Source organism: Mercenaria mercenaria, chromosome 13 (genome assembly GCF_021730395.1).
Source record: "Mercenaria mercenaria strain notata chromosome 13, MADL_Memer_1, whole genome shotgun sequence".
Lineage (NCBI taxonomy): Eukaryota > Metazoa > Mollusca > Bivalvia > Venerida > Veneridae > Mercenaria > Mercenaria mercenaria.
The window spans coordinates 32658925-32677751 of record NC_069373.1 but is presented as its reverse complement, the minus strand read 5'-3'; the positions used below and the strand labels follow the sequence as shown (position 1 = coordinate 32677751).

Sequence of the window (18827 nt, the reverse complement as noted above, 5' to 3'; positions counted from 1 at the left end):
ATAACAATATGTGGGTTATTAGGTTAGCACCAGAGGTAACCGCATCGACATATGGCACTATGCTTTTCTGCAAAACTCCAAATGTTGAAATGAATCATCACTTTTTATGCTTCGGAGATTCGGTCATCCGTTTCTTAAATTCCAAACCGGGTTTTTTTAACCCTATGGTGAAAATGTCCCCTATGGGGGGTGCCTCCATTTCATAGGTCATGAGCGGCATAGTTTCCTCTGCAACAGCATTTCCCCCAAGGGTTATATTGATACATGCAGGGGTTAATAATTTAAGTAAAAATTTTCTTTATGGAAGCGAATTCCACCAGATGTCATGTGTCATGTAGGGGAGTTAGGTCAACTTGAAACACTGCTTTTGAGCATAAAGCCCAAGTCCCAACCAGTCAAAATTATCCTGTCTTGTGTGCTATGTTCGTCCAATCCAAATATTCAATGCAAGGCTAATGTGTTCAATGAGTACGTTATAAACTTATGCAAAAGACGCGACTGGTTTTGTTTAACACACAGTAATATTACCGCGGAACATATGAGAGATGAGGTGCATTTGAATCACGAAGGGGAGATATTATTTCATAGAAACGTAATAGATGCATTAAAAAGCGTGGTTTAGGTTAGTCGTATGCAGGTATGTGGGGGCTTATCATATATTAGGTTGAACACAGTTAAACATGTTTGTTTGTTGGCCCAACTACGGGATATCTAATGGCATAATGAATATCCGCAATAATGAGTGTAGGGAAAGAAAGAAAAAAAAAAAGCAATTTGTTTTCTCAATCATGTTAATACACTGACACTTCAGAACATGACGGAGATAAGCCATGTGACATATTGTTTTTGTATATATACATGTAACATACATTTTGTTGAATAAAATAAAATGCATTATGTACCGCCTGTTTTTTGTTTGTTTTTTTTTTGTTTTTTTTTTTCTCCAAGCTTAAGTCCACCAGTTTACTTACTATATTTGCCTGGTTATATTGCAGACCCACTCCATTAATGAGCAGCATGTACTCTGCCAACAATGCAAGGATAGATTTACGGGAAATCCAGAGTTTTGTGTGTGTTGCGGTATTGCTTTACACGAACATAGCTGAACGCATCAACCAATAAGTCAAAATGATATGCAGCACATTCAAGAATGCATATCTTTCCTTGAGAGCCTAATTAAATCGACACAGTATTCAAAGCAAAAGTCCTCCACAGAATCTGACTTGGTAGCATTTTTGCAAGCTTTGACCCCACCGAAAAGTTTAAGTAATGCAACGCCGGAGGACATACGTTTCTTCATTGTGTTTAAAGAAAAGAAAGGCAGAACAAAATTGCATTCAAGTGATTGCATTAGTCGTAGTAATTCCGGAAAAACGGCCTGTCAGTGTCCGTTGACAATGGCTTTCAAATCTGTAGACAGTCTAGTTGGGAAAATTAGAGCGATATTTAGGGATTTTGGTAGGTCTGGCGAATGGAACCCTGTGCTGGGCACCGACAATCCAGCTGCATCGCCGCTCATTAAACGGCACATTCAGTCTATAACAATCGAACAAACTGCGACAGAAATCACCCCTAAGCAAGCAACACCACTATTGCTTGATAAGTTAGCACGCTTATGTCGTTTCTTAACATATAATATTGCGGTAGAATGGGAACAAATTGCAAAATTATTGTTTGCCCGGGACCGGGCCTATTTCTCTCTTCTTTGTCATACAGGCGGGCGTGGAGGAGATATTGGATTATTAACATCATCACGCATTTTTTACTTGCCTAACTATGTTGGTATTGTTATTTCACAAATTTCAGGTAAAACTGTATCTCTTGACCAGCCAAATAACATTGTTTTGCATTATTCCAAAGAGTCCGATATATGTCCGATAAAGCACCTTCACGAATATATGCATATTGCCGCAAAAATGGGAGTTGATTTAGAGCGCGGTTATTTATTCCGGGTGAGGGATGGGAAAACTAAGCAAGTTTCAGATAAGCCGGTCTCCTCGAGCACAATGACCGACAGGCTGAAATCGCACTTGTCGGCTATAAACATGTACAGCGGTGAAACGACGCACAGCGGTAGACGAGGTTGTGCGATCACGTTGCGATTACTTGGCATATCAGATGATGCTATTAATCTGCACATGGGCTGGAAGTCGCATGGAATGCTTGATCATTATGCGCGTACGGGTGGAATTGTGGGATCGTCTGCAGTGGCAGAGTCCTTAGCAAACGCGGCTTTAAATAACATTACATCTTCAACAAATCCGGCGACACCAAAAACAGCTACATCTCTCAGTAATTTAAACCGTTTTTACTTTAAATAAATTCTTTGATAAGTATTGGATAGGTTGTGTGGAGGCCAGGGGTTGCCACACACGACACCAAGCGTATTTTGCGTTATTCGGGCATCTCCATACCTTACATGTGAGGGGTTGCGGGGTAACTTGCAATAATATACTGTGGAGACTTTGGAATCAATGAAGCACACATTACATCTTTCAAGAACAAAATTTCTAAAATTCTTGTTCTTAAATAATGCACAGATGCACATAAAAGCTTTGAAGCCAGTACAGTTGTTTGATCTTATTGCTCAATTGCCCAGGTGAACAGGTGTTTACTTTTTGAAGTTTATTTACAGTTTGGTATTAAACCCAAATAAAATGAAAACAATTAACAGTGTACTTGTAAAATAATCTATTCAGATTCCTCATTCAATCTTTGAAGTCTTCAATCGGATTAAGACATATCAGATTAAACAGTCTTTAGTCAGACTAAATGTTGCACTTATCAGTCAGCTAATACCAATGATGATGATCAAGAAGAGTGATGGTTTCATAGCGTATTATGTCTGATATCAGAAACGACTGTCAATATCTTCGATCAACCACAGTGCAGTACAACTGTCAATATCTGATGTCAACCACAGTGGTCAATATCTGATATCAGTAACAACTGTCAGTATCCCATGTAAACTGCATTGGTCAATGTCTGATATCAGTAACAACTGTCAATATCTGAGGTCAACCAAATTGGTCAATGTCCTATATCATTAACAACTGTCAATATCTAATGTCAACTGCAATGGTCAGTGTGTGATACCAGTAACAACTGTCAATATCTGATGTCAAATGCAATGGTCAGTGTCTGATATCAGTAACAACTGTCAGTATATGATACCAACTGCATTGGCCAATGTCTGATATCAGTAACAACTGTCAATATCTAATGTCAGCTGCAGTGGTCAAATGTCTGATATTAGTAACAACTGCCAATATATAATTCCAACTACAATGGTCAATGTCTGATATCAGTAACAACTGTCAATATCTGAGGTCAACCAGATTGGTCAATGTCCTATATCACTAACAACTGTCAATATCTAATGTCAACTGCAATGGTCAGTTTGTGATACCAGTAACAACTGTCAATATCTGATGTCAAATGCAATGGTCAGTGTCTGATATCAGTAACAACTGTCAGTATATGATACCAACTGCATTGGCCAATGTCTGATATCAGTAACAACTGTCAATATCTAATGTCAGCTGCAGTTGTCAAATGTCTGATATTAGTAACAACTGCCAATATATAATTCCAACTACAATGGTCAATGTCTGATATCAGTAACAACTGTCAATATCTGAGGTCAACCACATTGGTCAATGTCTGATATCACTAACAACTGACAGTATTTGATGTCAACTGCAGTGGGCAATGTCTGATATCAGTCACAACTGTCAATTGCAATGGTCAGTGTGTTATACCAGTAACAACTGCCAATTTCTAATGGAACTACAATGGTCAGTGTCAGAGGTCAACCACAATGGTCAGTATAAGATATCAATAACAACTGTCAACTTCTGAAATTAATTACATTGGTCAATGTCCTATATCAGTAACAACTGTCAATATCTGTTGTCAACTGCAGTGGTCAAATGTCTGATATCAGTAACAACTGTCAATATCTAATGTCAACTGCAGTGGTCAATGTCTGATATCAGTAACAACTTTCAATATCTAATGTTATTCACAATGGTCAATGTCTGATATCAGTAACAACTGTCAATATCTGATGCAACTGCATTGGTCAGTGTCAATGTCCTATATCAGTAACAACTGTCAATATCTGTTGTCAACTGCAGTGGTCAATATCTAATGTCAACTGCAGTGGTCAATGTCTGATATCAGTAACAACTTTCAATATCTAATGTTATTCACAATGGTCAATGTCTGATATCAGTAACAACTGTCAATATATGATGCAACTGCATTGGTCAGTGTCAATGTCCTATATCAGTAACAACTGTCAATATCTGTTGTCAACTGCAGTGGTCAAATGTCTGATATCAGTAACAACTGTCAATATCTAATGTCAACTGCAGTGGTCAATGTCTGATATCAGTAACAACTTTCAATATCTAATGTTATTCACAATGGTCAATGTCTGATATCAGTTACAACTGTCAATATCTGATGTCAACTCTGCAGTGGTTAATGTCTGATATCAGTAACAAATGTCAAATTCTGATGCAACTGCAGTGGTCACTGTCTGATATCAGTTACAACTGTCAATATCTGATGTCAACTGCAGTGGTCAATGTCTAATATCAGTAACAAATGTCAATATCTGATGTCAACTGCAGTGATCAATGTCTGGTATCAGTTACAACTGTCAATATCTGATGTCAACTGCAATGATCAGTGTGTGATACCAGTAACAACTGCCCATATCTTATGTAACTACAATGTTCAGTGTATGATACCAGTAACAACTGTCAATATCTGAGGTCAACCACATGCTCTGTATTTGATATCAATAACAATTGTCAATATCTGATATCAGTAACAACTGACAATACTTCTTTGTTGGATGCTCATCCGACTTGTTCTGTAGTGTCATTGTAAGATCCTCTCCCAATGTTGTTCAAATGGGGGCTCTAAAGAAGGGTTGCAAATGCTAAAAATACAAGTAACTTTTAATGTTTAATGGCTTGATGGATCTTCATCAAACTTGGTCTGTAGAATCATAGTCCTCTCACACTTGTGTTCAGATGAGAGCACTTGGCCCCTTTTACATTCATGCAACTTCTTCTCATGAACAGTCTGGTGGATTCTCATCAAATTTGTTGTGTTGCATCATTGTAATGTCTTCTCTCATTTTTTTTCCAAATAGGGGCACTTCCAGGCTTCATTTAGGGACCACTGTAGGTAAACAGTTTAAAAAGAATTGCTTAAAATTTGAAAGCATATTATTTTCAGACTTTTAAAATACAAACCTCTGCATGATTTATACAGAACTGATAAATATATTATATTTATTATGACTGAAAGTCATCTTTAATATGTTAGCCCCTTACTTTGTAGAGGATATTGAATTGACTGGTAATATGCTTTGTGAAAAATGTTTCTAGACAGGGATTTTTGTAACTCTTTTACAGTATTTTGTTACTTTGGTTTTCTGTAATCAACTTTTATTTTGGTTGTTTGTAATCAGCTGATAGTTTATTTGTCTGAAATAAACTGTTAATTTGATTGTCTGTAATCAGCTGATGCCTTGGATGTCTGTTATGTTGGTCATCTGTTATCAGCTTTTACTTTGGTTGTTTGTAATCAGCTGATACTTTGGTTGCCTGTGATCAACTGTTCCTCTGATTGTCTGTGATAAGATTTTACATTGGTTGCCTGTAATCAACTGTTACTGTGATCGTCTGTGATCAGCTGATTATTTGTAATCAGCTTTTACCTTGATTGTCTGTTATTAGCATCTGCTTTTGTTGTCTGTAATTCACTGCTACTGTGATTGTCTGTAATAATAATTTTTTTTACCTTGGTTGTCTGTAATCAACTGTTACTCTGATTGTCTGTTATCAGCTTTTACCTTTGTTGTCTGTAATCAACTGTTACCCTGATTGTCTGTAATCAGCTGTTACTCTTATTGTCTGTAATCACCTTTTACCTTGGTTGTCTGTAATCAACTGTTACACTTATTGTCTGTAATCACCTTTTACCTTGGTTGTCTGTAATCAGCTGTTACACTTATTGTCTGTAATCACCTTTTACCTTGGTTGTCTGTAATCAGCTGTTACTCTTATTGTCTGTAATCACCTTTTACCCTGATTGTCTGTAATCAGCTTTTACCTTGGTTGTCTGCAATCACCTTTTACCTTGGTTGTCTGTAATCAGCTGTTACTCTTATTGTCTGTAATCAGCTTTTACCATGGTTGTCTGCAATCACCTTTTACCTTGGTTGTCTGTAATCAGCTGTTACTCTTATTGTCTGTAATCAGCTGTTACTCTTATTGTCTGTAATCACCTTTTACCCTGATTGTCTGTAATCAGCTTTTACCATGGTTGTCTGCAATCACCTTTTACCTTGGTTGTCTGTAATCAGCTTTTTAATTCCCCGCTGTGGCGGAGGGATTATAGGAATGGTCTGCGTCCTTCCGTCCGTCCGTCCTTTCGTCCGTCCATCCTTCCGTCCGTAACAAAATCGTGTCCGGTCCATATCTCCTAAACCCCTTGAAGGATTTTCATGAAACTTGGGTCAAATGATCACCTCATCCAGACGATGTGCAGAACCCATGAGTCAGCCTTGTCGGTTCAAGGTCAAGGTCACAACTCAAGGTCAAATGTTTGAGCCTTCCATTTCGTGTCCGCTCTATATCTCCTAATCCCCTTGAAGGAATTTTATCAAACTTGGGTCAAATGATCACCTCATCAAGACAATGTGCAGAACCCATGAGTCAGTCATGCCAGCTCAAGGTCAAGGTCACAACTTAGGGTCAAAGGTTTGAGCCTTCCATTTTATGTCCGCTCTATATCTCCTAAACTCCTTGAAGGATTTTCATCAAACTTGGGTCAAACGATCACCTCATCAAGGCGATGTGCAGAACTTATGAGTCAGCCATGTCGGCTCAAGGTCAAGGTCACAACTGAAGGTCAAAAGTTTGAGCCTTCCATTTCGTGTCCGCTCTATATCTCCTAAACCCCTTGAAGGAATTTTATAAAACTTGGGTAAAATGATTACCTCATCAAAACGATATGCAGAAATTATGAGCCAACCATGCCAGCTCAAGGTCAAGGTCACAATTAAGGGTCGAAGGTTTGAGCCTTCCATTTTATGTCCACTCTGTATCTCCTAAACCCCTTGAAGGATTTTCATCAAACTTGGGTCAAATGATCACCTTATCAAGAACTCATGAGTCAGCCATGTCAACTCAAGGTCAAGGTCACAACTGAAGGTCAAAGGTTTCAGCTCTGTATCTCCTAAACCCCTTGAAGGATTTTCATGAAACTTGGGTCAAATGATCACCTCATCAAGACGTTGTGCAGAATTCATGAGTCAGCCATGTCAGTTCAAGGTCAAGGTCACAGCTAAAATCAAAGGTTTACCCTTTCACCTTCCATAGCAGTGGCAGGGGATTTTGCTGTCTTTCAGACTGCCTTGTACAATTGGTTGTTACCTTAGTTGTCTGTTATCAGTTTTTACCTTGGTTGCCTGTACTCAACTGTTACTTTGATAGTTTATAATCAGCTTTTACTTCAGTGGTTATCTATAATGAATTGTTACTTTAGTTGTATGTATTATATTGTTAATGTGATTGATTGATATCAACTACACATTTTTTGTATCTAATGTCAACTGCAATGGTCAGTGTGTGATACCAGTAACAACTGTCAATGTCTGATGTCAACTGCAATGGTCAGTGTCTGATATCAGTAACAACTGTCAGTATATGATACCAACTGCATTGGCCAATGTCTGATATCAGTAACAACTGTCAATATCTAATGTCAGCTGCAGTGGTCAAATGTCTGATATTAGTAACAACTGCCAATATATAATTCCAACTACAATGGTCAATGTCTGATATCAGTAACAACTGTTAATATCTGAGGTCAACCACATTGGTCAATGTCTGATATCATTAACAACTGTCAATAACTGTCAACTGCAATGGTCAGTGTGTTATACCAGTAATAACTGCCAGTATCTAATGTAACTACAATGATCAGTGTCAGAGGTCAACCACAATGGTCAGTATAAGATATCAATAACAACTGTCCAATTTGCATTCTGGTGGTTATTATTTTTACAGTTGTCTTAAGTAGCTTTTTTATTTATGAAATTCTTTGCAATAGTGATGGGGGTGCCTTTTATCCAAAACTCCAAAGACTTTAAAGATATCAGCCTTGGAAAGAAAAGTGACTGTCAATGATTACTTCTTGGAGAAAAACAGGCAAGTTGTATGATGGTGATTAGCTGGAGAAATCTAATCGTTAATTCTATTTAAGTACAGAGATAAGCTTCTAATCAACAGAGAGGAAATAACAAACTGTGTGTAGAGAAGTGTTAATATTGTCCTGCAATGTTGCCTTCTTATACTGCGCTAATTCTATTACAGAAGCTATATATGTCAGTGATGGAGAAAGCTTCATTTATCAAAGAGGTATGCTTCATCTCCCCTGGGAAACACAGTGTTTGCTATAAGCTGAATTATGCCTTAACATGAAGGAGACAGACAGAGCATAAATGAAGAAATTCCACAATTGTCTTATCTTGAGAGATATATGTCTCCTTTAGTTGTGAACGGACAAAAGGTTCCATTTAATCTTACATTGTTTTCTATCCCAGGAGATCTGTTTTAAAAGGCTGCTTGACTATAACATGACAGTATCAATTTCTAGGCGATGGTTTAATATGTTCTGGTGTTTTAACATGTTTCTGGGACAGGAGAGAGAATACTATTTTCTCAAATGTTGATATTGGCCCCAATGAATTTCTATGGAGACTGATAAATTAGAATGATAAATTAGAATTACATTGTCAGTAATTGATAATAGGTTTGTAGATTAGTAGAAATAATTTGACAGGAGAGTTTGAGCTTTTCTGTGTGAGCCTGAACTTGTTATGATAATGTTCAGACTACTTTTAAGCAGCTACACAATATGAGCTGTGCCATGGGAAAACCAACATAGTGGCTTTGCGACCAGCATGGATCCAGACCAGCTTGCACATCCGCGCAGTCTGGTCAGGATCCATGCTGTTCGCTAACAGTTTCTCTAATTGCAGTAGGCTTTGAAAGCGAACAGCATAGATCCTGACCAGACTGCGCGGATGCGCAGGCTGGTCTGGATCCATGCTGGTCGCAAAGCCATTATGTTGGTTTTCTCATGGCATGGCTCATATAAAGGTGACATCTCCTTGCCAGATTCTAATCAATTCTAATTCTAAATCTTAAATTATTCATTATTTCAAGGGTTTTGATCTTTGCAGTTTTTGTGCAGTTTACCGGTACTTCAAATAAGAAACATGCGGAAATCTGAAACAAACATCTGTAAACAGAAATGAAGGCTTGTTCTAACCACACACACACATAAACAACAACGTTAAGTTTCGATTTAGAATAAAATCATTTGCTGGCAAAGAAACAGAATAAGATGAAACTGTAAAGGTTTTTATCTGCTCTTATGTATAAAATGAAAACATTACTCTGTGAATAAACTATGACCTTGTAAAGTTCGAAAATTTTAAGCTTAACTGGTCAGCAGATTAGTGCACTTTTAGGACAATTTGATATATTTAGAAATAAGTTCCCAAGTGTGGTTTGTCATAGAATAACCTGTGTTTTTCGTTCTTATGCGTAAGAATATATCAAGAAGGCCATAGGCCTGAGTGATATATTGTTTCGCATAAGAACGAAAACTTAGGGTTATTCTATGATAAATCACACTTCGGAACTTGTTATTTCGATTCTTACACGACATACTAGTATCAACAGTGTTAGAAAAAATGGTAACTACTTTTTACGACCGTGCTACGCACCTGGATCGGATGACGTCATTGCACGTGAGTGGTTTATTGCAGAATAACCCGAGATAGATTTTGCTCTACATGTATGTAGGTTATTGGCTGGTCGTGTTAGAATGCATGTTAAACATTTTTCAGATGTTTGTTTCATAATATCAGACTATATATAAAAAAACATATCTTATTTCTTTAGCTCACATTGAACAAGATTTTGTATAAGTGGATGGTCCAGCAATCATCTTCCTACGTCTGTCGATCTGCATAATTTTTTTTAGTTTAACATGACTTCTCCTGAAACCACTGGTCAGAATTACACCAAACTTAGTCTGTAGCCTCCTTGTAAGGTCTCTCTGAATTGGCCCCTTTTTGGGGCTGCAAATATCCTTTAAAAGATTTCTTCTCACTAACCACTATCTTCACCAAACTTAGTCTGAAGCATTCTTCTATGGACCTCTCTCAAAACTATTCAGATAGTTCCACTTGGATCCTTTTCAGGTCTGGTAGCTCTCAAGTTTGTTTCAAATGCTTCTGCTTGGCCCCTTGTAGGGGCCACCAGAGATAAAAATTAAAAAAACCCTTCTAAATGATCTCTTCTCATGGAATGCTTGATGGTTCAGTATAAAGCTTGGTCTGAAGCATCCTTATGTTGTCTTCTGGCAGTTGTTTAAATGGTTCCGTTTGGCCACACTTAGCAACCACACCCTTGGAAGATCTTCACTAAACTTGGTCTGTATTATCCTAGGATGGACCTTCCTCAGTTTTATTCAAATATTTCTGCTTGACTGCATATAAGAGTTGCCAGAAATAGAAAATAGATCTTCAAAAAAACTTCTGAGGAACCACTGGATGGATCTTCACCAAACTTGATCTGTAGCACTCTTGTTTGTACCTCTGTCAAGTTTGTTGAAATGGTTTAATACCATGGAGGCTGTCGTAGCCGCTTGTAAATTGTTCAATGAATTGCTAAATGGATGTTTACCAAACATAGTTAGAAGCAATGTCAAAAGGTCAGGGTCCTCTTCAGGTGAGCGATTTAGGCCCATTTCCAGGTCTTGTTTTAGTTTAACCATAATTTGTAGTCAATAAAAGAAAAGTGTTTTTGAAATATGAGCCAAGCTTTAACAAGTTTTAATAGATATTTTGCATGTTTGTATAATTCAGGGAATAAAATACAGCATTTGATGATTGCTTTATTGGGAGAAGTATCATGCAGCTGTTGTAATTTATTAGTCAATTTTAAATGCTCAGTGATATATTTACATTGTTAGCAGTAACTCACCTTGCAGGATAGAGTAGGTATAAAGGAGCGTCTGCTGTGCAAGAACATCCTGGAATTTAAATGATAATGGTGCTATTGTAATTTTAACTGCAGCTTACATAACAACTGACTTATAATTGCTTCATAATAAATCCATTACAGTGGAACCCTTTTAACAGGAACTTCTGAAAACTGGAAACACTCTAAACAGAGCAGTTGTAATGGTCCAGAATAAGTTCTGTAAGAAATAACCTCTATATGCCAGGAACCTCTCAAAACTAAACTTTAAGTTTGTTATCAAGGCATACCAAGGGAGCAAGACAGTCTGGCTGCTTAAAAGGCAGGTTGCTGCTTGTGAAAAGTTGAAATTAAAACAAAAGTCAGTTTGGGAAGCTCAGGGAAGTTACCTGACTGGTTACTCAAAACAAGTGCCTCTTTAATATAGATGGCTGCAAAGGCAGATTCAGCGGCATTTAAGAAACAATTTACAAAAGTTGAGCTGCGCCATGAGAAAACCAACATAGTGCATTTGCAACCAGCATGGATCCAGACCAGCCTGCGCATCCGCAGTCTGGTCAGGATCCATGCTGTTTGCTTTCAAAGCCTATTGCAACAAGAGCTCGTCGAACACGAAATGCCCCCCTTGATGCATTCAGTAATTGCACAAGGAACAGAAATTATATGCTCACTGTAAACAAAAGTTCTACCATTCTGGTTTAATCTGACCTTGACCTTTAAACTATTAACCTAACAAGAGATTACAGAGTGATCTTGGCGCCATCCACTAAGCCATTTTTTAATGTTCCAAATTTCAAGACTAACTCAAGGTCAAAATCAAGGTCAAAGTTCATTTTGGTACAAAACAATGTGTATGTGGTCCAAATTTGAAAGCTGTGGCTTGAGAAATGTGAAAGCAGGTCACTAGATCAATTTCAAGGTCAAAGTTCATTTCGGTAGACAGAACTATGCATTGCTTCAAATTTGGAGGCTGTAGCTTGAGAAATGTGAAAGTAGGTGATAGGTAAAAATCAATGACAAATTTCAATTCAGAACACAAAAATATGCATGCGGTCCAAATTTGAAGCCTGTAGCTTCAGAAATGTGAAAGTAGGTCACTAGGTCAATCTCAAGATCAAAGTTCATTTCAGTACACAAAACTATGCTTGTGGTTCAAATTTGAAGGCTGTAGCTTGAGAAATGTGGAAGTAGGTCACTAGGTCAACATCAAGGTCAAATTTTATTTTTGAACAAAAAACTATGCATGTGGTCCAAATTTGAAGCCTGTAGCTTCAAAAATGTGAAAGTAGGTCACTAGGTCAATAACAAGGTCGAAGTTTTTTTCGGTACACAAACCTATGCATGTGGTCCAAATTTGAAGGCTGTAGCTACAGAAATGTGAAAGTAGGTCACTAGGTCAAGATCAAGGTCAACTCATGTCAAGGTTCATCTTGCCATTCAAAACTATACATGTGGTCCAAATTTGAATGATGTAAGTTATGGACATGAAGATTCTAAGTTTTTCCCTATATAAGTCTGTATGAACCATATGACCCCTGGGGCGGGGCCATATTTGACCCTTGAGGGATAATTTGAACAAACTTGGTAGAGAACCACTAAATGATGTTACATTACAAAATATCAAAGCCAAAGTCTTTGTGGTTTGGACAAGAAGATTTTCAAAGTTTTTCCCTATATAAGTCTATGTAAACCATTTGACCCCCAGGGCGGAGCCATATTTGACCCTTGGGGACTAATTTGAACAATCTTAGTAGAGGACCACTAGATGATGTCATATACAAAATATCAAAGCCCTAGGCCCTGTGGTTTTGGACAAGAGGTTTTTCAAAATTGTTCCTATATAAGTCTATATAAACCATGTGACCCCCGGGGTGGGGCTGTATTTGACCCCAGGGAAATAATTTGAACAATCTTAGTAGAGGACCACTAGATTTTGCTACATACCAAATATCAAAGCCCTAGGCCCTATGGTTTTGGACAAAAGATCAGAAACGGTTTAACTGTTCCTGGCCAATGTGACCTTGACCTTTGACCTAATGACCTCCAAATCAATACATCTGCTGGTCGTGGCCAACCTAACTATCAATTTTCCTGTCACTAGACCCAAGCGTTCTTGAGTTATTGCCTGGAAACCGTTTTACTGTTCCTGGTCACTGTGACCTTGACCTTTGACATACTGACCTCAAAATCTATAGGGGTCATCTGCTGGTCATGACCAACCTCCCTATCAACTTTCGTGACCCTAGGCCTAAGCGTTCTTGAGTTATCATCCGGAAACCGCTTTACTGTTCAGGGTCACTGTGACCTTGACCTTTAACATACTGACCTCAAAATCAATAGGGGTCATCTGCTGGTCATTATCAACCTCCCTATCAACTTTCATGATCCTAGGCCCAAGTGTTCTTGAGTTATCATCCGGAAACCATTTTACTATTCAGGGTCACTGTGACCTTGACCTTTGACATACAGACCTCAAAATCAATAGGGGTCATCTGCTGGTGATGATCAACCTCCCTATCAACTTTCATGATCCTAGGCCCAAGCGTTCTTGAGTTATCATCCGGAAACGGATTGGTCTACATTCCGACCGACCTACCGACCGACCGACAGACCGACCGACATCTGCAAAACAATATACCCCTCCTTCTTCGAATGGGGGGCATAATTAGAGAAACTGTTAGTGAACAGCATGGATCCTGACCAGACTGCGCGGATGCGCAGACTGGTCTGGATCCATGCTGGTCGCAAATGCACTATGTTGATTTTCTCGTGGTGTGGCTATAATGTATTTAAGAATGTTTTAATTATTGAATTGGTTTTTACAATTCAGTGCAAAAATTTGATGAACATAGAAGTGGACTACTTCTATATTTTTTACAATCAATTTCTATTTGATTTTTGATTGAAGATTACTGAATTATGGCTGGATTGGGAATACAAATAGTTATTGTCTTCTTGTTCCATTGAAAAAGTCTAGTGGCCTGTTTACTAAGAGAAGTATGTCCTTTTGTCAGAATTTTGTTTATAGTAATATATTTGTTCTTCTTGTACTGTATATGAAGAGCTAGACTACATCATTTTAGTCTGATAATTTATCATCGTATAATATTTTTATTTCAGATTCCGAACTGGTCCTGGTGTAATTCCAGAACATGTGCCAAAAGATACAGAGAACCTGTTGCTCATACTGAATGGCCGGGAACCAGATAAAGTTCAGTTTGCTGAAACCTGGCTCAAATCCCTGCATAATCTGTCTCAGCTGCGTAATGTTGGCCTGGTGTTGCTAGGCAACGAACAGTGCAATAATTCCTGGCTTCACAATTACATGCACTATAATGGCGGACTGGTGAAATTTGTGTTCTTGGTGTACGACAGTCCTGAAATAGACAACGTAAATTTCTACCAATGGCCATTAGGGGTTGCCACGTAAGTAACATACAATTATGATAGACAGTTATCAGGCATTAAATTCAGTTAATTTATTTATTTTTAGCTTGATTGTCAAGAATTATGTCTCCCCCCCCCCCACCCCAAAGGGGAGACATATTGTTTTTGCCCTGTCCGTCCGTCACATTTCATTTCCGATCAATAACTAGAGAATCATTTGACCTAGAACCTTCAAACTTCATAGGATGGTAGGGCTGTTGGAGTAGACGACCCGTATTGTTTTTGGAGTCACTTCATCAAAGGTCAAGGTCACAGGGGCCTGAACATTGAAAACCATTTCTGATCAGTAACTTGAGAACCACTTGACCCAGAATGTTGAAACTTCATAGGATGATTGGTCATGCAGAGTAGATGACCGCTATTGATTTTGGGGTCACTCTGTTAAAGTTCAAGGTCACAGGGGCCTGAACATTGAAAACCATTTCCGATCAATAACTTGAGAACCGCTTGACCCAGAATGTTGAAACTTCATAGGATGATTGATCATGCAAAGTAGATGGTCCCTATTGATTTTTGGGGTCACTATTAAAGGTCAAGGTCACAGGGGCCAGAACATGGAAAACTGTTTCCAGTCAGTAACTTGAGAACCACTTGACCCAGAATGTTAAAACTTCATAGGATGATTGGACATGCAGAGTAGATGACCCCAATTGGTTTTGGGGTCACTGTATTAAAGGTCAAGGTCATGGGGGCCTGAACATGGAAAACCATTTCTGATCAATAACTTGAGAAGCACTTGACCCAGAATGTTTAATCTTCATAGGATGATTGAACATGCAGAGTAGATGACCCCTATTGATTTTGGGGTCAGTCTATTAAAGGTCAAGGTCACAGAGGCCTGGTCATGTAAAATCATTTCAGGACAGTAACTTGAGAACCACTTGACCCAGAATTTTGAAACTTCATAGGATGATTGGACATACAGAGTAGATGACCTCTATTGATTTTGCGGTCAATCTGTTAAAGGTCAAGGTTACAGCAGACAGAAAATGGAAATCCATTTTTTGTCAATAACTTGAGAACCATTTGACCTAGAACCTTCAAACTTCATAGGGTGATAGGACTTACAAAGTAGATGCATGGCCCCTATTGTTTTTTGGGTCACTCCATCAAAGGTCAAGGTCACATGGGGCTGAACATAGAAAACTCTTTCCAAATAACTTGAGAACCACTTGACATAGAATTTTTAAACTTAAAAGGATGATTGGACATGCAGAGTAGATGACCCCTATTGATTTTGGGGTCACTTGATCAAAGGTCAAAGTCACAGGAGCATGAACAATAACTTGAGAACCACCAGGCCCAGAATGTTGAAAGTTAGTGGGATGACTGGACATGCCAAATAGATGATCCCTATTGCAGCCAACCATCAGTGTCTCTTTGACTTTAGCTCCTGTCCCCTATTGACTTCTTGCCTATACAACTATGCATTGGGGAAGACATTCACCTTTTTACAAAAGCATCTTCTAGTTATTTTAGTAATTGCTTTAAGAAAACCTAGCTCAAGATACAATGTAAGGAAGTTTTAGCTTGGCCCTAGCTGGGTTTCAAAACCATGAACTTCTATTTAGTTATGGCAACAGGCATAACTGAATCATTGTTGATGCTGCCTTAAACTATGTCAGCATGTGCCTTTCAGCCTACCAAAACTGTTGATTATAAAACCTTTCTACTGGCAATCAATCATGTTTATAATACAATTATATTGTTCTTAAGTGCATATAATTAAGCAATGCTTACAGACCCTTAATACATTGTATAGACCAGAATAGATTGGTAAGACAATTACAGGTTCTAAATTACTGGTTTGCAATGTCTCTCCTTAAATAATTGATGAAGAAGTCAATTGCACTTTTCGCAGCACCATTGATGTATGCAGATGCACATGACCAAGCAACTTTATGTGTTATTATATTGAATAACTTTCACATATTTCAGAGTTACTGAAAGAGTAAGTCAGTGTCAATGTTTAGTTTATATATATTATTAAATGGTATTTATTAGTTCATTTTGCAGTGCCTTAAGAAGACTTGATTTTGAGGAATAAAAAAACTGACTAATAAAATCACCTTTTACAAGACATTTTGCATTTATTCATACATGTATGTCCAGTGCTGTAAACTGCTTTTACCTTTGGTTTAGTATGAGGTATTAACATAGGGGATGGTTAGTCCTGCCTCCACAATATTTCCTGTTTTTGACTTAAAAACTTTTCTCTACTGAAAGTACTCACCAGAATTACATCAAACTCAGTCTTTAAGTGTTGACCTCAGTTGTTTTCAGATGGTTCCAACTCACTGTCTGCATTACAGGGCCACTAGAGCAAAAACAACAACAACAAAAACCCAGCTAATAACCAACTTGATGGATTGTATCATACTTTTTCTGAATCATCCTTTAAATGGAAGTTTCTTCTTTGTTCACATAGTTTCCCTACACTGCAAAACATTGGAAAACCTTGATAGGACTTCTTCTCATGAAATACTTAGTGAATATTCACCAAACTTTTTGGTAAGAAACTTGCTTGTTCTGATGTTTCTCAGGTTTTTTCAAAAGTTAAAATTCCCTGTACTGCACTAAAGGGGCCACAGTTAATAACTGAAAAACCTTTAAACAACATCCCCTCATTGACTGCATGATGAATGTTCACCAAAGTTGGTTGAAAACATAGTTGCCTCATATTTCTCAAGTTGATGAAATTGGTTCTTCTTGACGGCATTAATGGGGCTGCTAGAGCTAAAAATAGACAAAAACATTTAACCCTTACCCACCTAAATTTTTAGCTCACCTGTCACAAAGTGACAAGGTGAGCTTTTCTGATCGCGTGGCGTCCGTCGTCCGTCGTCAGTGCGTGCGTGCGTGCGTAAACTTTTGCTTGTGACCACTCTAGAGGTCACATTTTTCAAGGGATCTTTATGAAAGTTGGTCAGAATGTTCATCTTGATGATATCTAGGTCAAGTTCGAAACTGGGTCACGTGCGATCAAAAACTAGGTCAGTAGATCTAAAAATAGAAAAACCTTGTGACCTCTCTAGAGGCCATATTTTTCATGAGATCTTCATGAAAATTTGTCAGAATGTTCACCTTGATGATATCTAGGTCAAGTTCGAAACTGGATCACGTGGGGTCAAAAACTAGGTCAGTAGGTCTAAAAATAGAAAAACCTTGTGACCTCTCTAGAGGCCATATTTCTCAATGGATCTTCATGAAAATTGGTCAGAACGTTCACCTTGATGATATCTAGGTCAAGTTCGAAACTGGGTCACGTGGGGTCAAAAACTAGGTCAGTAGATCTAAAAATAGAAAAACCTTGTGACCTCTCTAGGGGCCATATTTTTCATAAGATCTTCATGAAAATTGGTCAGAATGTTCACCTTGATGATATCTAGGTCAAGTTCGAAACTGGGTCACGTGGGGTCAAAAACTAGGTCAGTAGGTCTAAAAATAGAAAAACCTTGTGACCTCTCTAGAGGCCATATTTCTCAATGGATCTTCATGAAAATTGGTCAGAATGTTCACCTTGATGATATCTAGGTCAAGTTCGAAACTGGGTCACGTGGGGTCAAAAACTAGGTCAGTAGATCTAAAAATAGAAAAACCTTGTGACCTCTCTAGAGGCCATATTTTTCATGAGATCTTCATGAAAATTGGTCAGAATGTTTACCTTGATGATATCTAGGTCAAGTTCGAAACTGGGTCACGTGGGGTCAAAAACTAGGTCAGTAGGTCTAAAAATAGAAAAACCTTGTGACCTCTCTAGAGGCCATATTTCTCAATGGATCTTCATGAAAATTGGTGAGAATGTTCACCTTGATGATATCTAGGTCAGGTTCGAAACTGGGTCACGTGCGGTCAAAAACTAGGTCAGTAGGTCTGAAAATAGAAAAACTTTGTGACCTCTCTAGAGGCCATATTTTTCATAGGATCTTTAGGAAAATTGGTCAGAATGTTCACCTTGATGATATCTAGGTCAGGTTCGAAACTTGGTCACACGCGGTCAATAACTAGGTCAGTAGATCTAAAAATAGAAAAACCTTGTGACCTCTCTAGAGGCCATATTTTTCAAGAGATCTTGATGAAGATTGGTCAGAATGTTCACCTTGATGATATCTAGGTCAAATTCAAAACTGGGTCACGTGCGGTCAAAAACTAGGTCAGTAGGTCTAAAAATAGAAAATTCTTGTGATGTCTCTAGAGGCCATATTTCTCACTGGATCTTCATGAAAGTTGGTGCGAATGTTCAGCTTGATGATATCTAGGTCAAGTTCATAACTGGGACATGTGCGGTCAAAAACT

At 38.2% G+C, this 18827-nt stretch overlaps 1 protein-coding gene across 1 annotated transcript in view; it reads left to right on the top strand.

Annotated features, from left to right (window-relative positions):
- The window catches only part of LOC123529023 (ribitol-5-phosphate xylosyltransferase 1-like), a 74571-nt gene that overhangs the window by 42799 nt on the left and 12945 nt on the right, over positions 1–18827 (top strand). The window contains exon 3 of the mRNA XM_053521473.1: positions 14205–14510. Coding sequence (XP_053377448.1) covers positions 14205–14510 — 306 coding nt within the window. The remainder of the gene's footprint in view (positions 1–14204; positions 14511–18827) is intronic.